Source organism: Talpa europaea, assembly GCF_964194135.1.
Source record: "Talpa europaea genome assembly, chromosome: 2".
NCBI classification, from domain to species: domain Eukaryota; kingdom Metazoa; phylum Chordata; class Mammalia; order Eulipotyphla; family Talpidae; genus Talpa; species Talpa europaea.
This window is the reverse complement of record NC_140068.1, coordinates 22,702,311-22,725,596: the sequence shown is the minus strand read 5'-3', so window position 1 is coordinate 22,725,596 and position 23,286 is coordinate 22,702,311. Positions and strand designations below refer to the sequence as shown.

Here is a 23,286-nt window from a genome sequence, read left to right as displayed (position 1 = left end):
CAAAGAGTATGCTCAGCACACAGTAGGAACTCAAATATTTAAGAATCTAAATAAATTTAGATTCTTAAATATTTGAGCATCCCCTGAGCTTGAATTAATAACTCTTTACCGCTATAGCCTTATCTTAGGTCATAGCTCCTTATATAAAGTCAAAATGACTTGAGAAAAGCAGTAAATCAGATTTGAAGATTATTTTAAAAGTGCTGAAAATAGATGAAAAACATACCTTGAGAAATGCCCAGGCAATTTTCCGGAAGCCACATTCTTGGTTTTTAACTTCAGAGTTATTTCTAATTTCATCCATGCTTAAGAAATCAAGAATCTGGTAATAAGTATGAAAAAATTATTTCACAGAATATGAGGATACCTAAAATTTAGTATTTTCTAGTAACAAAGTATTAAAATTAAAAAATCACTTGCATACATAAAATTGTTTTCCTTATAGGGAGGAAAACACATTTTCATCTAATTTTATTTACCTTTAAGTAAATAATCCGGTCAATGATAGTCGTTTATCTTTTTAACCATGTTATCTTTTATGAATATTGTACTGAGCTTTATTTAAAACCAAGGCAAAGTGTTTATTACCTCAAATATATTCTATGCACAAATATACCAAGGAGAGAAGGCTTAAGTTTAGATTACTTCCTAAATAATAACAGTAGACTACAAAGAATTGTCTTAAAAAGCCATGGCTATATCCTGACTCTGCCTTGGATCGTCTTCCTTTAAGTTTAGGAAAGATCATCCTTCCTAAGTATTCTTTTTGTGCATATGTTCTACTTAGGCTTCTCAAAAACATTTCTTTTATATATATCCTATAGGGACATATATAAATTTACAACCAAGCAACCACAGACACTATTCTCGGTAACTGCAGAGACTATCACTTTGAAAATACTGGTGCTTATTGAAAGTTCTTTATGAAATAAAGACTCTTTATAGAAAACTACTAAAAAATACATGAACTCCATCCTTTTTTATGTACTTAAGACTGTCTTCACCTGTAGTATGTGCTCAGTGAAAAAAAACACTGAAAGTGCAAGAAAAATATTTCACAAAAGGAAAACAACTTACAATTCAGATGATTAACATTAACATCTGGTTATCTGAACCTTTTTTTCTGTGTACTCCTGAATGTGTGGCACTATAATTCCAATGTCATTTTGCAAACGATTTTCATATAACATAACGTGACATCTCTTCATGTCACACACACATATGTAATCTTCTGCCTTGTAAATATCAGGATTTAATAATGGCTTAATTATGGTTTAATAAAAGCCAAATTTTATTTTATCAAATATCTTACTAAAGAATGATTTCTACCTAAAATTTTCGCTTCTATAACATTTTGAAATAAATATCTTTCCATACATCTGTATTTACTGTCATTTTCCCCCTAGGAAAAATACTTAAAAATGGAATTATGGTTTTAAAGAATTGCATTACTATCAAGTTTTCCTCAAATAACCTTTCAAAAAGCTGAAATCAAAAAACAATTGTAGACAATAACATTGTTATAAAGTAACCAAAAATATTTATAATCCAACAATCTATCTTTTTTTAGTTTTGTTATACTAAATTAAAAAGATTATAAAATACTTAATAAGTTTCTACCACAAAGAAAAAGTTTCTTGAAATACAAATTACATCTTTCTAAAAATAATCATAAAACATAACCATGTATGTACATGGTGGAAAATTTGTATCATATAAAAGTTAGGATATAAAAACAAGTAACCTGACAAAAAGAACTACTGGCTCTGGTCATGTCTTGCTATTCCCATGTGAAAATTCTCCATCTTGCTTAAACTGAAAAAGAGACTTTCTCTTTTTCCCTTTATTTATGGAAAGCTAACATGAAGTAGAGGGAAAATAGGAAGAACTTTAGGTTCAAACTATTTTCAAATACAAATTACCTGCACTTAAAACTGGAATAACTTTGGGAAAGTCATTTTATATCCCAAAACTTGATTTTCTTTGCAGTAAAACTTAGAATTACAAGCCAGCTCAAAGGTGAGATGTTCCACTAAAATCTTCCCTGACTGCCTCTGACCCTCCACTAACTCTTCATATCTGAGTTCTATTCCATTTTAATTATGTACTGCATTACATTGTTTTAACCAGTTGATTTATCTATGGTTACCTTTATGTATCTAAGTATTATACAAATTTCTAGAGAATTTGATATAAATGAGTTTATACTTTGTGAAATGGGCTATGAATGGAGGATTGCATATATAGAGATTGGATTCATTACTTCAGTTAACTGTCATGGTGGTGTAAGGATTAAATAATACAGAGCAAATCAAATGACTAAACACACAAGTAAATGCTCAGCAAGTATTACTTGTATCCCTCACTTGTATTTCCATTATCATATTACAAACACTAAATGCTAGAGATTAAATTATCACCATACTTTGTCATATTATTGCATTGTTGTAACATTAAACTATTAAAAACTTGGCTTATATTAAAATAGCAATTAAAATTTACTTTAAACTGCTCTATTTAATCCATACCTCAAAGAACAAGATGACTTTTGGGCTCTCATCAACATCATGGAGCAAATAGGAAAAGTTTTCATTAAATATAATTTGTTCTTCCCACTCTGGAAGTCTTGACTTTAACTGTTTAAAATCATATGGCTGGGTCATAATAGGGAGAATATAATTCACACTCTCTTTTTCATAGTAAGATGAAACAGGCCGTTCACTGTTCAAAAACAGGTATTTCCATTAAGACAATTCTTATAATAATTTTGAGATGAGAAAAAATAAAAATAGTTTAAGGTAAATAATGAATAGTCATGATACAAAAGAAAAAATTATGCTCATTATCCATCTAGAACACTATGAATTTTAGGAAACATAAAAGTAATAATACCTTACTATCACCTTGTATTATATTTCAGTGGTGTCAAAATTATTTTATTACAAAAATATAAAGTGAGAGCATACCTTTAGCATATAAAGCTGGAATAAAGTAACTCCCTCAGAATCTTAAAAGAATTAGTGATAAAACAGTACAATCTAAAAATGAAAAAAAGAGCATAACAGGATTGCAAAATCTTCAGGATGTGTCATATTTTTTCTGTATGCCCTCAGAAAATTGAGTAAGTCAATGGCCTTTTTGATAATCTTCATAACTATTCCTCCAACTTTTCAAGTAAATATGTATGTGTGTGTATATATACACATATATGCATTCATTCTAGCACAACAATCTATTTTATTGTACTTTTTTATTTGGACCTTCCAACTTGTTAGCTACAGAACAGTATTAGAAAAAAATTAAATTGAAGATTCATTTTTCTCACCTGTAGCCCAAGTAACATTAATTTCATAAGGAAAATATGAAACCAGACAATAGAGCATAGAGCAAAATAAGATAATTTACAATCAAGTTAAATGCTGTAAGTTGGTCATTTAACTTGTAGAAGCTTCCTCAACTTCCCTCTACTTTCAAGACTCCATTAATTAACAGATGTTTTCCATTTCTACTATAAATTATATTCATCAGTATCAATGTTTGATGAACACATACAATTAGTAGACTGTTCTCTAATACATATCCATAAGTGTATTCCATTTAACTTTCAGTAGCAGAAAATGACTTCTGTAGACAGTTTTAATTTCAACTTAAAACATTACCTATCATCTTTCTTGACATATTGACCAGTATTCTCATCAACCACATGAATTTTTACCATTGGGTGAGAAATCAAAAAATCTGACTTAAGTCGATCAGTTCGGTGAATGTAAACTCCCAGGACAAGGTCATCATCAAGCAAACGTTTGGGATAAAGTGGACTGTCCTGGCTTGTTATTTCATGAACACCATCACCATCAGTGTCTTCATTATCATCTGAAACTATAGGCATATAAGAAAAGTTGTTACAATTATAACAGGTAATAATTAATTGTTCCTACAACAATTAAACAACGGAACTTAAAAGGGGGAAGAAAGAGCCAGGGGAAAAAAAGCACACTAAACTCTAAGAGTAAAATATTGTGTTTATTAAAGTATTAAACTGGGGTGAAGAATATTTATTTCCCCACCAATGACCACAGGTAGTGGCCTGAAACAAATCAGGTAAAGATGAAGCCCTATAAATTAAATGGTTAATTTACACCATAAGCCACTTTTCAAAAACAGTATTTCAAGAAGGTTAAAGTAATAATCACTTTCCTCATCACAGATATAAAAACCCCAAATGAACTATCAACAAGTCAAATCTAATAGGAGATAAAAGTGAAAGATAATACATCACAACCAAGTGGGCACTCCTACTTCTGTTAAGAACACAAAGAAGGTTTAATGCCTGTCCTAATAAAACCATATTAATTGAACAAAGGGTGAAACTTATCTGATCATGTTAATAGATGCAGAAAAAATATCTGATAAAATTGAAAAGCTACTCATGATAAAAAAAAATGGTCTCCCAATTAAAAATATAAGTCATTGTCTATTAGAGATTATTTACAAAAAAAATCTCTAGCAAACATCATATTCAAAAATGACAAAATGAAAGCTTCCCACAGGACTGGTAACAAGAGAAGAGTACATGTTATTCTATTTGTATTTAAAATTGTAATGGGAGTCCTTACTAGTGTATCAAGACAAGAGAAAGGACTTAAGATGTACAGACTAAAAAAGAAGCAATAAAATTATTCTTCACAGATGATAGGGCTGTACATGTGGAAAATTCAAAATAATCTATGGATAAAGTCTTAGAAGTAAAATGAATTTAGCAAGAACACTGACACAATGTTAACCTTTTAAAAACAAATTAACATTTCTATATATGTATACCAGAAACAAACAAACAGAAAACAAAATTTTTTAAATCATTATCTTTTAAAATAGCCTTAAGAAACACCAACTACCTACAAATAAATACAAGAAGAAACTTTACTGAAGTTTACAATATTTTCAAGGTAAACTGAATAAGTAAATGCCAATTTCATGTATGGTAAGAATCAATACTTTGTAAAGATATTAAGACTACTTAGAGAATTGTTAAATTGTGACTCTCTTTAAATTGACCCAACGTGCACAAAAAATCATGAGGGGTGTTAAAAGGGTAAGGAGGAGGGAGAACTGTGAAGCTGCTTCTAAAATTCATATAGAAATGCAAGGAGAAAATAATGGCACAGGCAATGTTGAAGTAGAGGGAAAAAGCTGAGCACTTACACTCCAAAATAGTAAGACCTGTTATAAAACTACAGTAATTAACACAGGGTGGTGATGATGTGGACTAATGTAATAGAATGGACTACAGAAATGGATCCATTTACAAGGTCATGTCATTTATGATAAAAGAGACACCGCAAAACAGTAAAAAGAGGCTCTCTTCAGTAAACTGTACTAGGTGAATTATATATTCACATGAGAAAGAATGGTTCTTGACAACCACCACTCACCATTATAAATTAATTATAAATTATTAGAAAATATTTCATTGAAACACATCTTTAGGACTATGGAAAGATTTCTTATATCACAGAAAGAACACATGATCGAAGCAAAAAAAAAAGATAAATTGGAATTTTACTTTAAAATTCTGTTGATCAAAAGACAGCAAAGAATAAATAAAACCCAGACTGTCATGATATCATAATTGCCCTATGTGTGTTTATTTATAACTGAGGAAAAAAATGGATATTCAGATATATAAAATATTCTCACACATTATATAAATATAAAAAGATAATTCCATTTCTTAAAATGATATATAGAAGACTTGAGCAAATTTAAAAATGAAGAAATTACCGATTACATCATTCAATGAATAGGTACCATAAATTCCAAAATTGTCTATTTCAGTACCAATTTTTGGCCAAATAAATGGCAATTGAGAAGAAAAAATGGAAGAGGTTTTAAAAAGGCAGGATTATTAAGAAAAAATAATAGAAAAGAGTGTAGCGGTAGAGCAAAAACAAGGGGGTAAAAGAAAAAGTGGGGACAGGACAGAAGCTAAATTAGCTGAGGAATTAGGAAAATTCCATGATGGACACAGGGATACAGGCTTAAGTTCTGAAATGTTTATTGGCTGCTGACCATTTATAGCTTTCAATAACTATGAATTAATTATTTAGGGGAATCTAAACAATTGTATAAAGAAGAAATCTTCTATGTCACAATATCAACCACAAAGTAAACATCATTCTAGAGCTAAATTAAAATAAGTCAAGAATTAGAGATAACTCAAATAATACTAGCTCATTACAGAGACCCAGAGTTATAACTAAATGAATATTTTAATCCAGATGAATTCAAGAATATCAAATATTCTATACTGGATTTTTTTCAGTTAGATTCATTAAGGATAAAAAGTCTTAGAATAAAGTTTTTTTCTACCAAGGCACAGATTTAATTTGGATAACAAACCTGCTTTGGCCTTCTTTTTCTTCTTGGGGGGTTTGGATTTTGTGTCTTCTTTGATGCTATCTTCTACATTTTGTAACATTGAATTTATTTCATCATTTTGATGAGAATCAGAAATAACTATTCCGGGTGCAGACTCCTTTTTTTGCTCATTTTCAACTGTGTCATCAGACTTGGTCAATGTACTAAAAATATAACCACAAAGTACAAACCAGCACAAATAAATTATTATTATCATTCGTGGTAAAACAAAGGGAACAGTTAATAAAGGAAAGGACCATCCTAAAATCAGCATTATCTCTTTCTAAAAAATTAATTTTCTTATGTTACCTGTCAAATGGTTACCTGCTAAACTTAGTATTATGGATATTTTTTATACACAGTGATAGGTTATATATACATATCCTATGAGCTAAATTAAATTGAGCTGGAAATGTCAGCAAAAATTAAAATTGCAATTTATGAGCAGTGAATCTGCTTTTAAATAATAGTGATCAAAGCATCCTCACCCTACTTCCAAGTAAATGATTAATACATTTCTAAATTTATTCCAAAACCAAAAGAATGTTTTCAGATATTCAATTTTTGATTTCTAGGTAAAAATGAATTGCTTATGTTTTCCAATGTGCTGTGCCACTACATCCTTTCATAAAGATTTAAGAAAATTTCTTAAATTAAGAAAATTAAAATCGGTATCACATGAGCTGATAACTGTAGCAGTTCAGAAATATGAGTTGTAACTACGTGATTTGCATATCAAAGACATCTTTACAGACACATCACCCAAAGCAATGATAGTGAAGGCAAAGATAAACAGCTGGGACTACATCAAATTAAAGAGCTTCTGCACAGCAAAAGAGACAATAACAAAAACAAAGAGAAACCCCACCAACTGGGAGAACATTTTTGCACCCAACACTAATGATAAAGGACTGATCACAAAAATCTGCAAAGAGCTGATGAGACTCAGCAACAACAAAGAAAATAACCCAGTCAAAAAATGGGCAGAAGAGCTAAAAAGAAACTTCTCTGAAGAGGAAATGCAAATGGCCAACAGACATATGAAAAAATGTTCAACATCACTTGTAATCAGGGAAATGCAAATCAAAACTACCATGAGATACCATCTCACACCAGTGAGAATGGCACATATTAAAAAAAAACTAGCAACAACAAATGTTGGCGAGGTTGTGGAGAAAAAGGAACTCTTTTACACTGTTGGTGGGAGTGCAAACTGGTCCAACCACTATGGAGAGCTGTGTGGAGATTTCTGGACCTACTAAACATAGAGCTTCCATATGATCCAGCAATTCCACTCCTAGGTATTTACCCAAAGGACACAGAAACATCCATTCCAAAGAACACCTGCACCCCTATGTTTATAGCAGCACTATTTACAATAGCTAAGCTTTGGAAACAGCCCAAATGCCCAAAAATAGATGACTGGATCAAGAAGATGTGGTCCATATATACCATGGAATATTACTCAGCATTCAAAAAAGATAAACACATGCAATTTGCAGCAACATGGATGGCGCTGGAAGGGATCATGCTCAGCGAAATAAGCCAGAAAGAAAAAGAAAAATACCGGATGGTCTCACTCATAGCAGGAATCTAGAAAACTTAAATAAGGGACCAGGAAAATGAATAACTATAAGAAAGTGAAAATCAAAATCAACAAAAACTATGAACCAGAGACACTTTTTGGGGGGTGGGGGGTGGGAGGGAAGGGATTGGGGTCAGAATGGGGCATTTGCAATTGTATGGGGGGAATATAAAAATAAAATTTATTATTTAAAAAAAAAAGAAATATGAGTTGTATAAACAGTCCCTGTTTATTTGTAATTTATCAATCTGTATTTAAATAATAAAAAATTGACTCCTAATATAGTCATATACACAGAGGTTGAAAAAATATGATTATTTCAAATTAGTAATTTATGAAACCCATGCCATTTTATTACATTACCAAATATTAACATTGTGCATGTCACTGTCACACAGATGACATGGTTTTAGTCAAAATTCATGAACTAACCTTATTTAATAGTGGATATAACTTACTAGTTCATATAGACAGATAAGCAACCATTAGAAGAGGATTTAAAGAATTGTGTGGGCTCTGGTGACATTTATTATCTTCATGGAATCCTTCCCCTAACTATAGACTGTACCTAGTGATTAATTTCTAAAAGACAGAATGACAAAAATAATGAAAGCCACTTCTAACATTGGGTTCTAAAAAGACAATGACTTTGGTCTTGCTCTCTCTTGGAGCCCTAACTCTGAGGAAGTCAAAAGCCAGCTGCCAGTCCATGTGGCAAAGAACTGATGTCTCCGGGCAAAAATTAGTCAGATGTGCCAAAGGCCACAAGTGTGCATAAAAGTGGATCAGCCAAATCTTCCAAGGCTTCATTACCTGGCAAATCCCCACCCCTCCCAGCCAGATCACATGACATCCTGCTTGAAGCCTATGAGAGATCCTGATTCAGAAGCACTCAGTTAAAACATACCCAGACTCATGATCCACAGAAACTGAACAACAAGTTTGTATAGTTCTAAGCTGTTAAGTTCAGTGATAATTTTTAAGTATAGCAATAGATAACCAAAAAATATATTAACATGGCCCTGCAGCAACTCTATTTGGCCTCTCTTTGTTACCATGAGTTGTTTAGCCTTTGATAAGAAGGGAATTATTTTCATATGAGGACATTAGATAAAATTATCCCTGAACTGGGAATATCAAATACAAAATGTTCATTGCCTCAAGTTGTTTATTTAAATGTGGAATGCAGAAAAAGCTAATAATGGTAGCTAAGACATTCTCATTTCCCTAGGGCAGACATAAAAATATAATAACCAAAGTTCATCTTTTATATGCAAGCATATATGTCTAAGTAACATATGTGGGAAAAAGGCTAGAAGAACACAAAACTGTGGACTATGGATTAGTAGATTGTTAATGTTTTCTCCTTTGTGTCTGTATGGTCTAAAATGAGCAAATATATTTTTATAATAAGGAAACAAAAGTATATATATATATATCCAAAAAGGCATTTGTGACTCAAAAAAAGGGATGTAATTAAGTTTATATTATTTAAAAAGCAGGTATAAGTGGGTAGTTAAGGGTAGAAATTCTGGAGCAAGAAAGCCAAGGTTTTGGCTTGGCTTCCTAGTTGATCTGTAACTTAAATCCTTGTGTTTCCTCATCTGCGAAAGAAGATAACATATCTCAAAGAGTTATCATAAGGATTAAATGAGTTAACACTCATATAGCATTTAACACATAGTAAGTTTCTACATAAAAGTTAGCTGTTGTTATTGTACTGGCAATGTGAACAAATGAAAGGCTAAGAATTTTCTGTCAAACTCCCAGTATCACTCAAAAGCTGAAAATAAATGTTTTTTTTAAGAGGGCACTGCATATTTATCAATATGAAGTACCTTGTTTCATCTTTAGATAGGACTGGAACTTTCTTTTTTTTCTTTTTCCTTTTTTCACTGCTCAGTTTGTCATCATGCAATGAAGTATCTGAAGGTAAGAAAGTCAACTGCTCTTTGAGTTTCTTCCTTATTTTCATCTTAATCTCCTTTGCCATTTCTTCAGCCACTTGGACCTGGTACATTTGCATTAGTTCATCTTCTTCTTCATCTAAATTTTGATGTTCTCTTTCTTCATCTGCCTTCTCAATTTTCTGATGAACAACCCTTGGTGGTGCCTTTTTTTGCGCTTTCTGAGGAGTGGAACCCAGCTTCTTCTCAGGAGCCTCTAGGTCCATCTCCTGTGCAGTCACCTGGCGCGCTGTTTTGATAACCTTCCTGTGCTCCATTTCCTGCTTGTCTTCCTCTACACTACCATCATCATCTGCATTTTCAGTTGCTGACTGCAGATTCCTGGATTTGTTTTTAGTGACTCCCATGTTCTTTGGATTATTAGTGCTAGTAGCACTTACTTCATCACTTTCAATTTCTCTAATATTCTGAAGATTGCTTCTTACAGTGTCAAGCTAGATAGAAAACACAGTGATAGTTTCAGCTAAGCAGAGTTTGGTTATAAAAAGCATACCAATTAGTGTCATACTGGGAAGATTATCACATTTCTTACTTGAACACAGTGATTCTAGAGCATCCAAAGAATACTTTCCCACTTCATTCTCCCAGCATTACATTAGCAATTTCTGGCAGTAAATGCAGATTAAATGAGTAAATTAAGTAGTAATTTAATCTGAAATGCTACTTTCCTTTGGCAGAATGATCTACACTCTGATTAAGAAATATCTGACAAACTGGTAACAGAGCCACTGAGTATAAAACATTTATTTCCCTAATAAAAAATATACTAATTATTTATCTTGCTTCAAAATAATTTCCAAAACCAAAAGTCTATACATAGCTTGAGGATTACCCTGCAATTAATTAGTCTACATGTATCACTAAAAATGGCATTAAATACTATCAAGTTAAATCAAATGACAGACTAAGCACACACCTTACCTTTGATTCCCAATTGAAATTATTTAAAATGAGGGATATTTTTAATTAAAAAAAATCACCTGTGTCATATGTTTCAAGTGGGTTTCCAATAGTTTATTTAGTGATCTGATAATCTCCACCTTCTAATGGATCTGTAGGAGCATTTATATTTAAAGTGATTCTTGATATAGCTAGGTTCTGCTATACCACTGTGTTGCTTGCTTTCTATTTGTCTAATCTGTTCTTTCCTTTTTCTGCTTTTCCCATATTTTATTGTGGCACTGGTTTTTTAGCTTTCAACTTTTTTATAGTAATTGCTCTAAGTTTTACAGTATATTCCTTTAACTTATCACCACCTACCACCAAATAATGCCACTTTACTTATATTTTAAAGAGTTTACAAAAGTGTATTTTTATTTATTTTCTCCTACACTTTGTGTTATAGTGTCAGATTTCTACATATATTATAAATCCTTCAGTAACCATTGTTATCATTCTCGCTTTTCAACCCCTTGAGAACTGACTACAGAACTGAAACACCAGGGGAGGAGGGACTGAGAAGAAGTAATAAAGAGGGGAGGAAGCACAATGGACTATGGTGGTACACTATGGGTGATTTGGTAGTGACTGCACTATGGTGGTAACACCTGACAGAGGTATCCAAATATTACCTCAATTAAAAATTAAATTTTTAAAAAGTTAAATTATAAAGAGAATTTTTAAAATGAGGAAAACCCTCCTATATCACAGTTACTATTTGCTATGTGCTTCTCTCGTTTTTGTAAATTCAAATTTGCACTGGGAATTATTTTACTTTAAAAAAAAAAAACTTTCTTACACTGCAAGCCTACGAATAATGAGTTCTCTGAGATTTTGTTCACATCAAAAAACTTATTTCACCTTCATTTTTGAGAGACTTATCTTCTGGATGTAGAATTCTAGGTGGACAATTTTTTCTTTTAATATTTTGGCCCAATGTCTTTTAGTTGAAATAGTTTTGACATTTTCTGTTCTGTATAAAATGTCTTTATTTTCTCGGGCTGCTTTTAAGATTTACATTTTATTCCTGGCTTTCAGCAATTTAAGTATGAAATATCTTGGTATAATTTTTTCTCTTTTTCTAATTTTTCTAATTTTTTCACCTTTTTTTCTCTTTATTTTTGAGTTCTTGGACCTGTGGGTTTTTGTAAAATCCAAAAATATTTTATCACTTCTTCAACTACATTTTCTGTCTCTACCTCTTGCTCAAACTCCAAGTATACGTTTATAAATAAGTTAAAATGCTCAAGACGGTCCTACAGGTCACCGATGTTCTGTTCCACTACTTTCCACCCCCAGAGTTTCAGTGGCATGCTGATAAACAAATGCTCCAGACAGGGTAGAGCATAATGAAAAAAGTCCTCATGTCTAGGGCTGATGATCTCCATGACTTAAGTATGAACAATTTTAAGCTACCAATAGCTTAACAATCAATTTACAAAGTTGCCTAATATTTAATCAATAGCTCTTGTCACTCAGCATAGGCTACTCAATTCAGATCATTTATGTTATTTCTTCAAGTTTTTTTTATTCTGCAGTGCCCAATATGATGATAATCTCCTTTAGTCTATTTATAATTTCAAGTACTATATTATTTCAATCATTAGATCTGTTTTTAATCTCCTATTACTTTTCTAGAACTTTTTCTCCTTTGATTATAGGTCATTTCAGTTTCCTTTTCTTAAATCCCTGGTAATATTTGATCAGATGCCAGAAATTTTACATCATTGCCTAGATTTTGTTGGGACTCTTTTAAATACTACTGGGCTTTTCTCTCACAACAGTTAACTCACTTTTAATCAGTCTGATCCACTAAAAAGTTCTTTATTTACTCATCCCAAGACAACCAGGGTCTTAAACTTGTTCTAACAGAGCCGAGATAATTCAACTTTAATTACAAGTCAGCATTTATAGAAGTGAATGAATACCTAAGTTAACTAAAGCTAGAGAATCTAGAAGACTTTCCACATTTTAAAATAAATTTGATATACAAAACAAAAAAATTCTAGACACTATCATTCATAAAAGATAACACCATCACAAGAGTTATAAGGATAAAATGAGACACAAAATCAAGGAGTAAAATCAAAATGAAATAAAATAGTCAGATGATAATGAACAAAACATGATTTAAACGTCTACCTTTAAAAAGCAAATATTCAGATGCAACTTCAAAATTAGTAACAGCTAAAACCTAATTGTTTCCTCTCTTCTTAGCACTTGTAAGCATTTATTCTTACTACTGCTGAGTATCAAGCCACTCCAGACTTAATGGTATCAAATAATAGTTCATTATGCTCAAAACCCAATACATTCTTATTTTTCATGCTTCTCTTAAACACAGTTCCTGATACTTTGATTTCACACTCCATCACTTCAGTCTTCACTTGCCATAATTACGTACTTTCCATTCATCACATTTATCTGCCAAAAACTCAATAAACTTATCAAAACTCCAGCACTGTTCAAATTAAGTGATCTTCATCTCCATAACTATAACCAAGATGTTGAAAACTGGTGAAAAACAACACCACTTCAAAAGCTGGTGCTGTCTCAATTATCTGGTTTACAAACTCTACCGAGATTTCAAATCAAGTAGGTGATTCTCTTCTGTGCATATTGTGCTCATTTGCACTCTCTTACCTTCTTCACACTGGCTATATTTCAAATTTTCTTTACTCACCTGTAACATCTAATGTCATTTCCTGCCTATTCTCACAGATATAAGTTCTCACATGGAAAGTTGGAACTTTCTGCTATCAAGTCTACAAGTTTCCATGCACCCAAAATGATCTTCCTTCTTTTCATAATGAACAGTGGGTCTTTTCTACTTGCATTCTAGAAAACTCTCCTCTCCCCAGATCATCAATCTCCCCACTATCTAGTCTGTTACCAGTGTTTAAATACCAAGCATTTAAACGCTTGAATTCAATCAATATCATCTTGATAATACTCCTTTTATTTACTCATCCTGAAATCCCTGAAAGAGTTGTCTATATTTGCTTTACTATTTCACCCTTCTACTAGCATTGTATTGAAAAGCCTGCTCTCTATCCTACAACTAAACAATATTCAAATATCTACCTGGTAAACAAAAGTATCACTTCTGTGTTCCAATCTGAATCTCTTTTAAAGTGTTTCTATATTTTATCAGTCATTGTTATTTTCTCATGTGATTGGTTTTATTTTTCATGCCTTTTGCTCATTTAGTGATTATGCATCCTAATGTTTATGGCCTTTATTTATACTATTTCTTTACATGCAACGACAGAAATTACTCAATAATGTTATCCCGAACTTATTCATAAGGCTATCCCTAGGATAATAATTGTAAAACTCAAAGACGTTCCATCTGACTCAAAAATATATATGTTCAATAAAAATTAGCAATTAATTTTAGCTATTGGTAAAAATATTAACTTTGTGACTTATCACAGTGATAACATACAATTGGAAAACAGTAGTTTGAAATTGCCATTATTATACACTTTCCTCTTATGGCTTTTTCCAAGCTCCATTTCCTTATCTCAGTCTCCTCCTTATTCAACCTCAGCCTATTCTGTACATAGCACCCCCTGTTCTTGTTCTGAAGAGATATGATCTCTTCATATCTTATTAGAAGAGGTCCTGTTGGGCTGTGGCTAAGAGAGGGCATTATGCAGTAAGATTGCTAAAGTTTGTGTCTTGGTTCCACCACCATGCAACTTTGGGCAAGTTACTTAAACTTTCCTCAGTTTTCTCATTTATAATAAATAGAGATTATGTCTCATAACTTTTGCTGTCTGTATTAAAAATGAGTGCATATATAAAATGTTTACAAGAATGTTTGAAAGAAAGCACTCAGTTATCTAATAAATGAAAGCAGGTATTTCTTCTCTATTTCCTAAAGCATTTCAAAGAAGTTTTTTTGTATCTAAATGCTCCAGAAGTACTCCTCTTCTTTTAAACTGAAAAGTTTCTTCCTACTTTTTTTCTTAGTGTATGCATAATCTCTGAATGAAAAGAAACCTTGAGTAGAATGGTATTTGCCAAGAGTTTGAAAAGATTATGCTAAGTGACCTCATTTTTGTGACACATTTATGTGTCCCAATATACAAACTGGACCTTATGGAATTGTACATAACTTCTCCCCATTTCATGGTTATCCATTTCATTTAGCACTCCTGGGTTATTTACTGCATTTTATTCACTCTCACTAATCTTAGTTTTAAAACTGTGAGAAAAAATGAGTTTTTCCTTTGAACAAGTTCATAAAATACCTGCATATAATTGCTTCCAACGTTCTTTTTGCTTTTGCCCAACATAGACCACCTCTTCTGACAGAAAGGCATATACCAATGTGCAATGTTTCATCCTCCACTTGCACTGACCCTACTGCACTGCAAGAGAGAGCCACCAGAAGCAGCTCATCTGTCTAGGGTAATACAGGCATACGAATTGGCCCAACTGTATCAGTAGTCCTAAACTGGGGTGAGGTACTACAATGGTGTACTGTGTACCTCTCACAAAGTGTGCAGCTAAATTCTGACCAATGTTAGAACTTATTTTTGTCTCCATTTAGATTATATACTACTACATTGATAGCTCCTAGAAAAAAAAATTAAAATGAACAGGTCACTTTATAGAACACAGAATGGGGTAAAAATTCTAGATGCACAATTTAAGATGTATACAATTCATCATAAAACACTGTCAAGAACTACTATGATCAATCATCAGAATATACAAGAGTTATGTGTGCTTGTACAAGAACACAAGAGATGAGGGTCACAGGAAATAAAGGTGCAACTGAAATACTGAGGTACTTTTGAAGAATGAACAATGCATTAACTATGGATGCTACTAAAGACTCTATAAAACTCCAGCAATTAGGTTGTAGTCAATTGTTGATTGCTTAGTATAGCCTGAGTTCTGTATTTTCAGTGTTCAAAAGTTCATATATGTGTTCAAAAGTTCTCTCAATTAAAAGCATACCTCAAGTACAAAAGGCAAATTATTACCTTAAGGTTCCACTGATTTCTCCAGATTCTGGGCAGCATCACAAGAATAAGTCCAAATAAAGATAAGCCACTGAATATCTATCTGGAATAAGATATTGCCTCCTAAGTTCGCAACTCAATTCTGCGTTAAGAATATTGATTTTCTTTAAAAATGTGTAATAAGACTAGTTTTGAGTTTCCCCTTACCTGTAGACACTCTTGACTGTCTGTTACTCAGTACTCGAGACTAAACTCAATATTCCAAAAGTGATGCTGACTAATGCTAGTTTTATGATGTTTGATTGACCATGACATAAATTTCCTGATATTAATATGCAAGGTTCCTTAGAGTTTTAGTATGAAAGTCACAATTTAATGCAGACAATTTTATGTCCCCATTATAAATTATCAATTACTCACAGATATTTTTTCTCCAGATTTAACAATTTTTTTCTTCAGCTTTTTTTTTTCACGTATGAGGTCATTGTGGGTTTTAAGTAATTCTTCAAAGCGAACTTTGGTTTTCAGTTTGGCTTCACTCTCAACTATAAATGATAAAGACTCACGTCATTTTCTATACAACTCTATTATACACACATCTGCATTATTAACAGTCTTATAAACACTTGCATGAGTTTTCCAGCTGCACTTGAACAATTTACCAATCCTTTGTTTAAAAACTTTGCTTTTGAGGGCCTTCCCAGTGGCGCAGCGGTTGGGCGCTGGGTTAGGAAGCTGCCCGCAGCCTCTACAGTGCCGGTTTGATCCCCAGCTGCCAGGCAAGGGTCCCACATGGCGCGCAGACCTCTCCTGCCGTGCCCGCTGCTCCCCTCAGCAGTATACTTCATCAGTCTGCCTGCTCTGCTCTCCCCTCTGGCTCTGGTGAATTCTCTCACCCTCCCGTGCCTCTGACTGTGCCCAGTGCTTGTATAAATAAATAAATAAATCTTTAAAAAAAAAAAAAAAAACACAGAAAATTTAAAAAAAAAACTTTGCTTTTAAATTTAGCGACTCATCACCTATACCTCTCTTACTTTTTGGCCTCCTTTCTTAAAAATTCCCTTTGCTAAGATAACTTTTTATTTATGATGAACATTAGCTTCACCCACTGTTAATTATGTGGTCTTAAACAAGTTATTTTACATCTCTAAATTTGATCTTCATTATCTGTAAAAATACAATAGTTCTATGTCAAAGATCATCCTGCATAAAAAATGCCAATACTTGCTTACACAATTATGGACATTCAGTAAATATTAATGATTATAAGTTTTTTTTTCTCTTTAAAACATAAATCAGATCATGTCATTCCCTTACTTAAGACTCTACAAGTTTCCCATTTCACTTAGTACAAATCAAACAAGTTCTTTGCAGGTTCTATGGGGATCTTGCTGTGCCTGCCTAATTCCCTAGATTCAAATCAAGACAAAATCCTTTCCCAGTGAAAGCATTTTTAGCTGGCACAAAATTCCACTAACTCCTTACCTTGCTGGTGTTAAGCTGCCTGTTATATACTGCTTCTAAACTTCCTGTTAACCTCATCTAAATTTCCCTGGTTCCCACATAGAAGACTGTTCTTTCCTTTTAAGCACTACAGTTGAAATTGTAATTGTGACTCTGCAAATAAACTGTGTCTCCTCCTATTCTGTATAGTTCATAACTATCTACTATCATAAGTCCAGCACTGATTAAGTCCTCAATAAACATTTAAATAAATAAATGCTGAATGAATGAATGAATGCGCCAGGGCAGGTATTGACAAAATGCAAGTCAGTCACCTGTTTATTGAAAGTTTTATTCAAAGAAAAACATGCCCAATTCATTTAAGAATTGTTATGGCTACTTTCATGCTTCCACGGCAGAATTTAGTACGTGTAGCGAGACCAAATCTAAACTATTACCTAAAGTTCGCCCTTTAGGAAGAAGCTACTGACACTTTCTCTAGAATTAAGCATCCATTCTGATGATGGTCTACAAACTAAACATATGCTGCAATTATTATTTACCAAACTGCTATCTGCTGAATACATACTAACAATAGTCACCAATATCAAATAGAAAATTGAATACCAAATTATTAAATATCTCTAGATGTATTGTTTAGTCAGTGGTATCTGTTACATTCATTAATTGGTTCAAGAGCCCCTTAAAATAACCCAGACTTTAAATAAAAAATACTTTATATGAAGAAATTTCTCAAAAGTCTTACCAGTGGGCATAGCTTAGGTTTATGAAAAGCATTAAGTTATAATGTAAAGCAATGACTCAACCAGGATCCTGTCAAAACAAAGAGAATTTATAATAGGTAACTTCCAAATAGAAATGATAAAGTATTCTTCATGCAAGAATTTATCATTGTCCATTACATCATCTTTATGTCAATAAAGATCCCTTACTCCAATCTTGTGCAAATGACTTGAATACATGTGAACCAGTTTAGATACAAAATAAGGTAGAGCACATAGGAACATATTTGAATATAATATATATGTGAAACAACAAACTTTTTGAAAGGAAACAAATCTAACTTGGTACATAAATACATTTTTAAAAGTGTTTCAGGTGTTTGGTAAGTTACCTATGTCAATTATTATAACATTAAAAGCACATGATTAGGTAAACCACACATTCACAATATTTACTTTAATAATTTAAAGTTTAATAGTTAATGCACAATTTTTAGTAATTTAATAGTACCTAATTTAATGCACAATTAATGTGTTAATATCACTTCATGATAACACAGCAAGGACATTACAGAAATAAGCATGTGTAGATGTTAAAGAGTATACTACACGGCCTCCCCGGTGGCACAGCGGTTGAGCGCTGGGCTGCGAAGCTGCCCGCAGCCTCTGCAGCGCCAGTTAATCCCCAAGGGTCCCACATGGCGCGCAGACCTCTCCTGCCGCCCGCTGCTCCCCTCAGCAGTGTATTTTGTCTGCCTGCCTGTTCTGCTCTCCGCTCTGGCTCTGGTGGATTCTCTCACCCTCCTGTGCTTCTCACTGTACCCAGTGCTTGTATAAATAAATAAATCTTTTTTAAAAAAATTAAAAAAAAAAGTGCTACAGCAAATACATCAACAAATGAATGACTAATATTTGATGAGTACTATCATTAGCAAAAATTAAGGTTAGACTTAAAATGACAACCCTGACCCTTATATGCCATTATTTTAAAGCGTCTCCCTTGCAAACCCCTTTACAGGAGCTGCTAAGAGGAAAATTAACTACATAACATTTCACCTCATTTTACTTTTTCCCTGATCCCTTGACTACCAGTCAATACATGCCTGAAGGCCAAAGGGAGAAAAATCAGAGGCTAGGACAATTCACTCACTCCTTAGTCAAATTTTACAGCAGGGAGGAAACGAAACAAAACCCCTGCATACATAATTTAATCACTAAATAAGCAAGAGTCTAAATAAACAATAGTCTAAATATAGTTTTAAAAGGCATTTAAATTGCTTTCAAATGTTGTTTGTAACCATTTCTCTAAGTCCACTTAAGCAATCTTCTTTCTGAAAGGCAAAGAAGTAACTGCAATAGCTAATGCAACAGGTGACAGACAAGTTATCATCCCTGCCCCAATTAAGGAAAAGCCAAACTCATCAGTAAGTAAATGTTTTCCCAATAATGCTGAAACGCACACAACCATTTGATAAGGATTCTTACATGGCATACATTTTCTCCTGTTTTTATACCTACGGAACTCTTCTTATTAATGTAACTGTTCTTACAAACGTTAACACATCGATCACCTTTTCTCGAATGTATTAAGAAGGCATTTCACAGGTTCAAGATTCAGCACCAGGTTGACAGCCTACAAGGGAATAAGAGCACTTAGGACGCAACTGATTTAAAGAGTTTAAAGCAGAATCTGGAGCAGGGACGGCAGAGATTGCCTTCACTTTTCAGGACACCAGGCCAAACACTGGAGACCAGAAGCCACAGCGAGGAGCGGAAAAGTACGAAAAGGCACCGCTCAAAAATCACATCCCCGACCTCGGGGGAGCTCGGCCGGGGCGCCCTGCGGCCCCCACTCCCTCCGATCCAAGAGCCCCCCTAGTCCCCGACCCCCCCGAGGACCAGGGCTGGCCGACCGTCCCCGCCCGGGCTCCCCCGCCCGAGAGCGCCTCCACACGACTCACGGAGAGAAGCGCGCAGAGCAGCCTCCGGCCCGTCCCTCCGCGGCCGGCCCCGGGGTGGGTCCACGCGGCTGCCGCGGCCGATCGGGCCCGGCAGGGAGGGAGTCGGCCGAGCTGCCACGCCAGCCCCCAGCGACCTGGGCTGCTGGAGACGGCCGGGGCCGCAGCGCCGGCCGCGCACAGCCCGTGACGTCGGCGCCTGCCTAAGCCGCGGTTCCCATGACAACCGAGGCGGCCGCGCTCCCGACCTGGCCCGAGGCCCAGTCCCGGCACCTCCCCGCGGCCCCGCCCCGCCCCGCCCGCCCCCGCCCCGAAGGGCTGCGGTGCGCGCGCTCCCGCCGCGGGCTCGCGGCCGGCGGCCGGGCACGCGCTCCGGGGCCACGCGCCCGACTCCTCGAGCCCGCGCGGAAAGCGCGAGGCCCATGGTGGTCGAGGAGGGTGGGGACCCCGGGAATGGGCTGCCGCTCATCGAAGCGTGAGCCCCCCCCCACTGCAGGCACCCGCGAAAAAGGCAATTTGTGTGTCACAGCGGCAGCCAGCACTGGGGGGGGCGGGGGCGGAAACTGGAGGGTCAGAGCCAGGCGGGGGGCTGTTGTGGGACCCGCCTGGGCTAGGAAACATGAATGAAGCAAAGATACAGGTTCCCCAGCCCCGCCATCGCGTGCGTACAAAATGAAACATCCTTTTAAGCATGGCCCCCGAAGAGTTAGTTGTACTGGAGACCACATCTGAAGGCAAAAGAAAGTTAGCCGCAATTCGTCCGGCGCTGAGTTCTCTCTCTGTGTGTTTAAAGCAGAGCAACAAACAGAAAATCGCTGTCTTTCCTCAACACCCAGCAACCGCCCCCCCGCCCCCCCAGCCCCGTCCCCTCAGCCGCGCGCTCATGTCTGCCGCCGGCGCCATCTTTGCGTCCGCGGGAGGGAAATACCCGCGGATGACTCGTCGAGGCCGCGGTCTGAGCGGCTGTAGTCACGCACCAGGACCTGTTGCCTCCTTTGTACCGTGAAAGTGTTTTGCCTATTTCTTTGCATAGCTTTTCCATTCCCATGGGCATCACTACATCTCAAAATGTGTCTCCAAATCCAATGAAAAGGCATTGAAATTTTTTACCAACCCATTGAGTCCCAAACACTCTGTTTTTAACACAGCCAGTGGATATAACCGACCCAGCCCAACTCGATGCCTAATACCAGTCTTTGTTTCTTCTCGCGGGGTTTATTGTGAGAGTACTTTTTACCATTTCTCTCACTCTCACTTGGACCCTTGAATTCTGGTACCAGAATAATCTCACTAAAATATGTGGATCTGATAAGGCCACTCTTGTCCTGAAACTTCTTCAAAGATGATCTGTAGGAGACAATCTCATTATTTTGCTTAGAACACAGCATTCCATTTCCCTGACTGTTCTCTCATGGCCTCTTTCATTTTTATGCCTCAACTGTATTGAATTACATGCACCATACAAAATAATTCATAACTTTGTATGCTTCAGTTCTTGCACATCTTGTCCTCTCCCTTGGCCCCCAAATCCTTCCCTTATAATGTCTGACTCCTGTATGTTTCATTCCAAAATGTCTATCCTTTGAATTGTAACCAGTTTTACTAACTCCTTAAAAAATTCCTACTATACCTTTTTATGCTTTGGAAATTTTCTATAAATCATATTTTAGTCATTTGCATTGGTTCTAATTTTCTAATGCCAGCATCTACTGCAGTATCTACCAAGTAGTTGGTTTTCATGAATATTTGTTGAATGTTCGTGACACTAACAACAGATGATATACATAGAGCTCCTTCTAGAAGCTATGTGTTGTATGTTTCTTCCTAACAGAGAAGAGAGTTACAAATGAGAAAGAAGGAATTTCAGCATGATGCTTAAGGTGATACTGAATTGGAAGTATCTTATTATGAACTCACAGTTTTCAATATATATGTAAATAGAGAGAGAAATATAGATAAATGTCTGCCTGTATCTCTTCCTATCTATCTGTCTGTCTGTCTGTCTATCGATTGACCCATCTTCCCTAACTCTCTCTGCTACAAATCTTAGGAGTAATGATTCCTTAAAAGTAATAAGCACATAGCATCTAGATCTTGGTTTCTAAACAAGATAGATAAAGAATGCAATAATTGAACTAAAAAATATAATAAGAGGCTCAACAATAAACTCAATGAGGCTAAGAAAAATAACAGAAACATTTCTAGAAGATAGGATAGTGAAAAGCATCCAGAAAAACCAGCAAAAAACATAGAGAATTAACAAAGATGAAGAAAACATAAGATCCTTATGGGACAGCATCGAGGACAATATTGTATCATAGTGGTTCCAGAAGAAGAGAATGGACCAGAAAATCTGCTTGAAGAAATAATTGCTGAGAAATTCCCCAAACAAGGGAAGGCATCCAGATCTAGGAAGGTCAAAAAGTTCCAAGCAAAATAAACCCAGGCATACCCCAAAACCCACTGTGCTTTTACTTGCATTTCTATGATAGTAAGAGACAATGAGTCTTTTTTTCTTGTGCCTGTTGGCCATCTGTATGTAAATAGACACATTTTCAAAAAGGACATCTAAATCACCAACTAGCACATGAAAAAAATGTTTATCATCTCTTACGATCAGGGAAATGCAGATAAAAACCAGAATTAAAAAAAAAAAAACAGAATGAGATGCCACGTCACACCTGTGAGAATGATCAATATGAAAAAGATCAGAAACAATTGTTGGTGAAGGTGTGGAGGAAAGGAATCCTCATATACTGTTGGTTGGTTGAAATTTAGCCCAACCTTTAGGGAAAATAGTATAGAGGTTTGTCAAAGCATACATAAATCTACCGTATGATCTAGCAATCCTTCTCCGAATCTTCTACCCAAGGAATGCAAAAACGTTACTTCCAAGAGATATGTGAACTCCTATATCCATTGCAAGACTATTTACAACAACCAAGGTGTAAAAACAATCTTAAGTACCCAAGGATAGATGAGTGAATAATAATTTTTTAAAAATGGTGTTATAAATACACAATTAAATACTACTTAGCTACTCAGGGAAAAAAAGATGAAATCTTGCCATTTTGATGACATGGATAGAACATTTATACTAAGTAAAATACGCTACCAAATGTCAAAAGGATAAAGAAAATAATAACTTCACTCATATATGGAATATGGAGAAAGAAAGCAAATCAACAGAAAAAAGCAAATCAAAGCCTTGACATTTGATGGCAGATCTGACACTATTAGAAGGTGTCAATGGAG

General features: G+C 35.0%; 1 protein-coding gene across 1 annotated transcript in view; it reads right to left on the bottom strand.

Annotated features, from left to right (window-relative positions):
- Nucleotides 1-10,346, bottom strand: part of AHI1 (Abelson helper integration site 1) — a gene marked incomplete at its 3' end in the record, with an annotated part of 145,257 nt that extends 134,911 nt beyond the window's left edge. The window contains exons 1-5 of the mRNA XM_084228646.1: nt 9,841-10,346; nt 6,400-6,581; nt 3,660-3,879; nt 2,529-2,721; nt 227-322 (exon numbers count right to left, since the gene is read on the bottom strand). Of these exons, the coding sequence (XP_084084772.1) occupies nt 227-322; nt 2,529-2,721; nt 3,660-3,879; nt 6,400-6,581; nt 9,841-10,316 (1,167 nt within the window). The 5' untranslated portion in view covers nt 10,317-10,346. The remainder of the gene's footprint in view (nt 1-226; nt 323-2,528; nt 2,722-3,659; nt 3,880-6,399; nt 6,582-9,840) is intronic.
- Between the last annotated feature and the right edge of the window lie 12,940 nt (nt 10,347-23,286).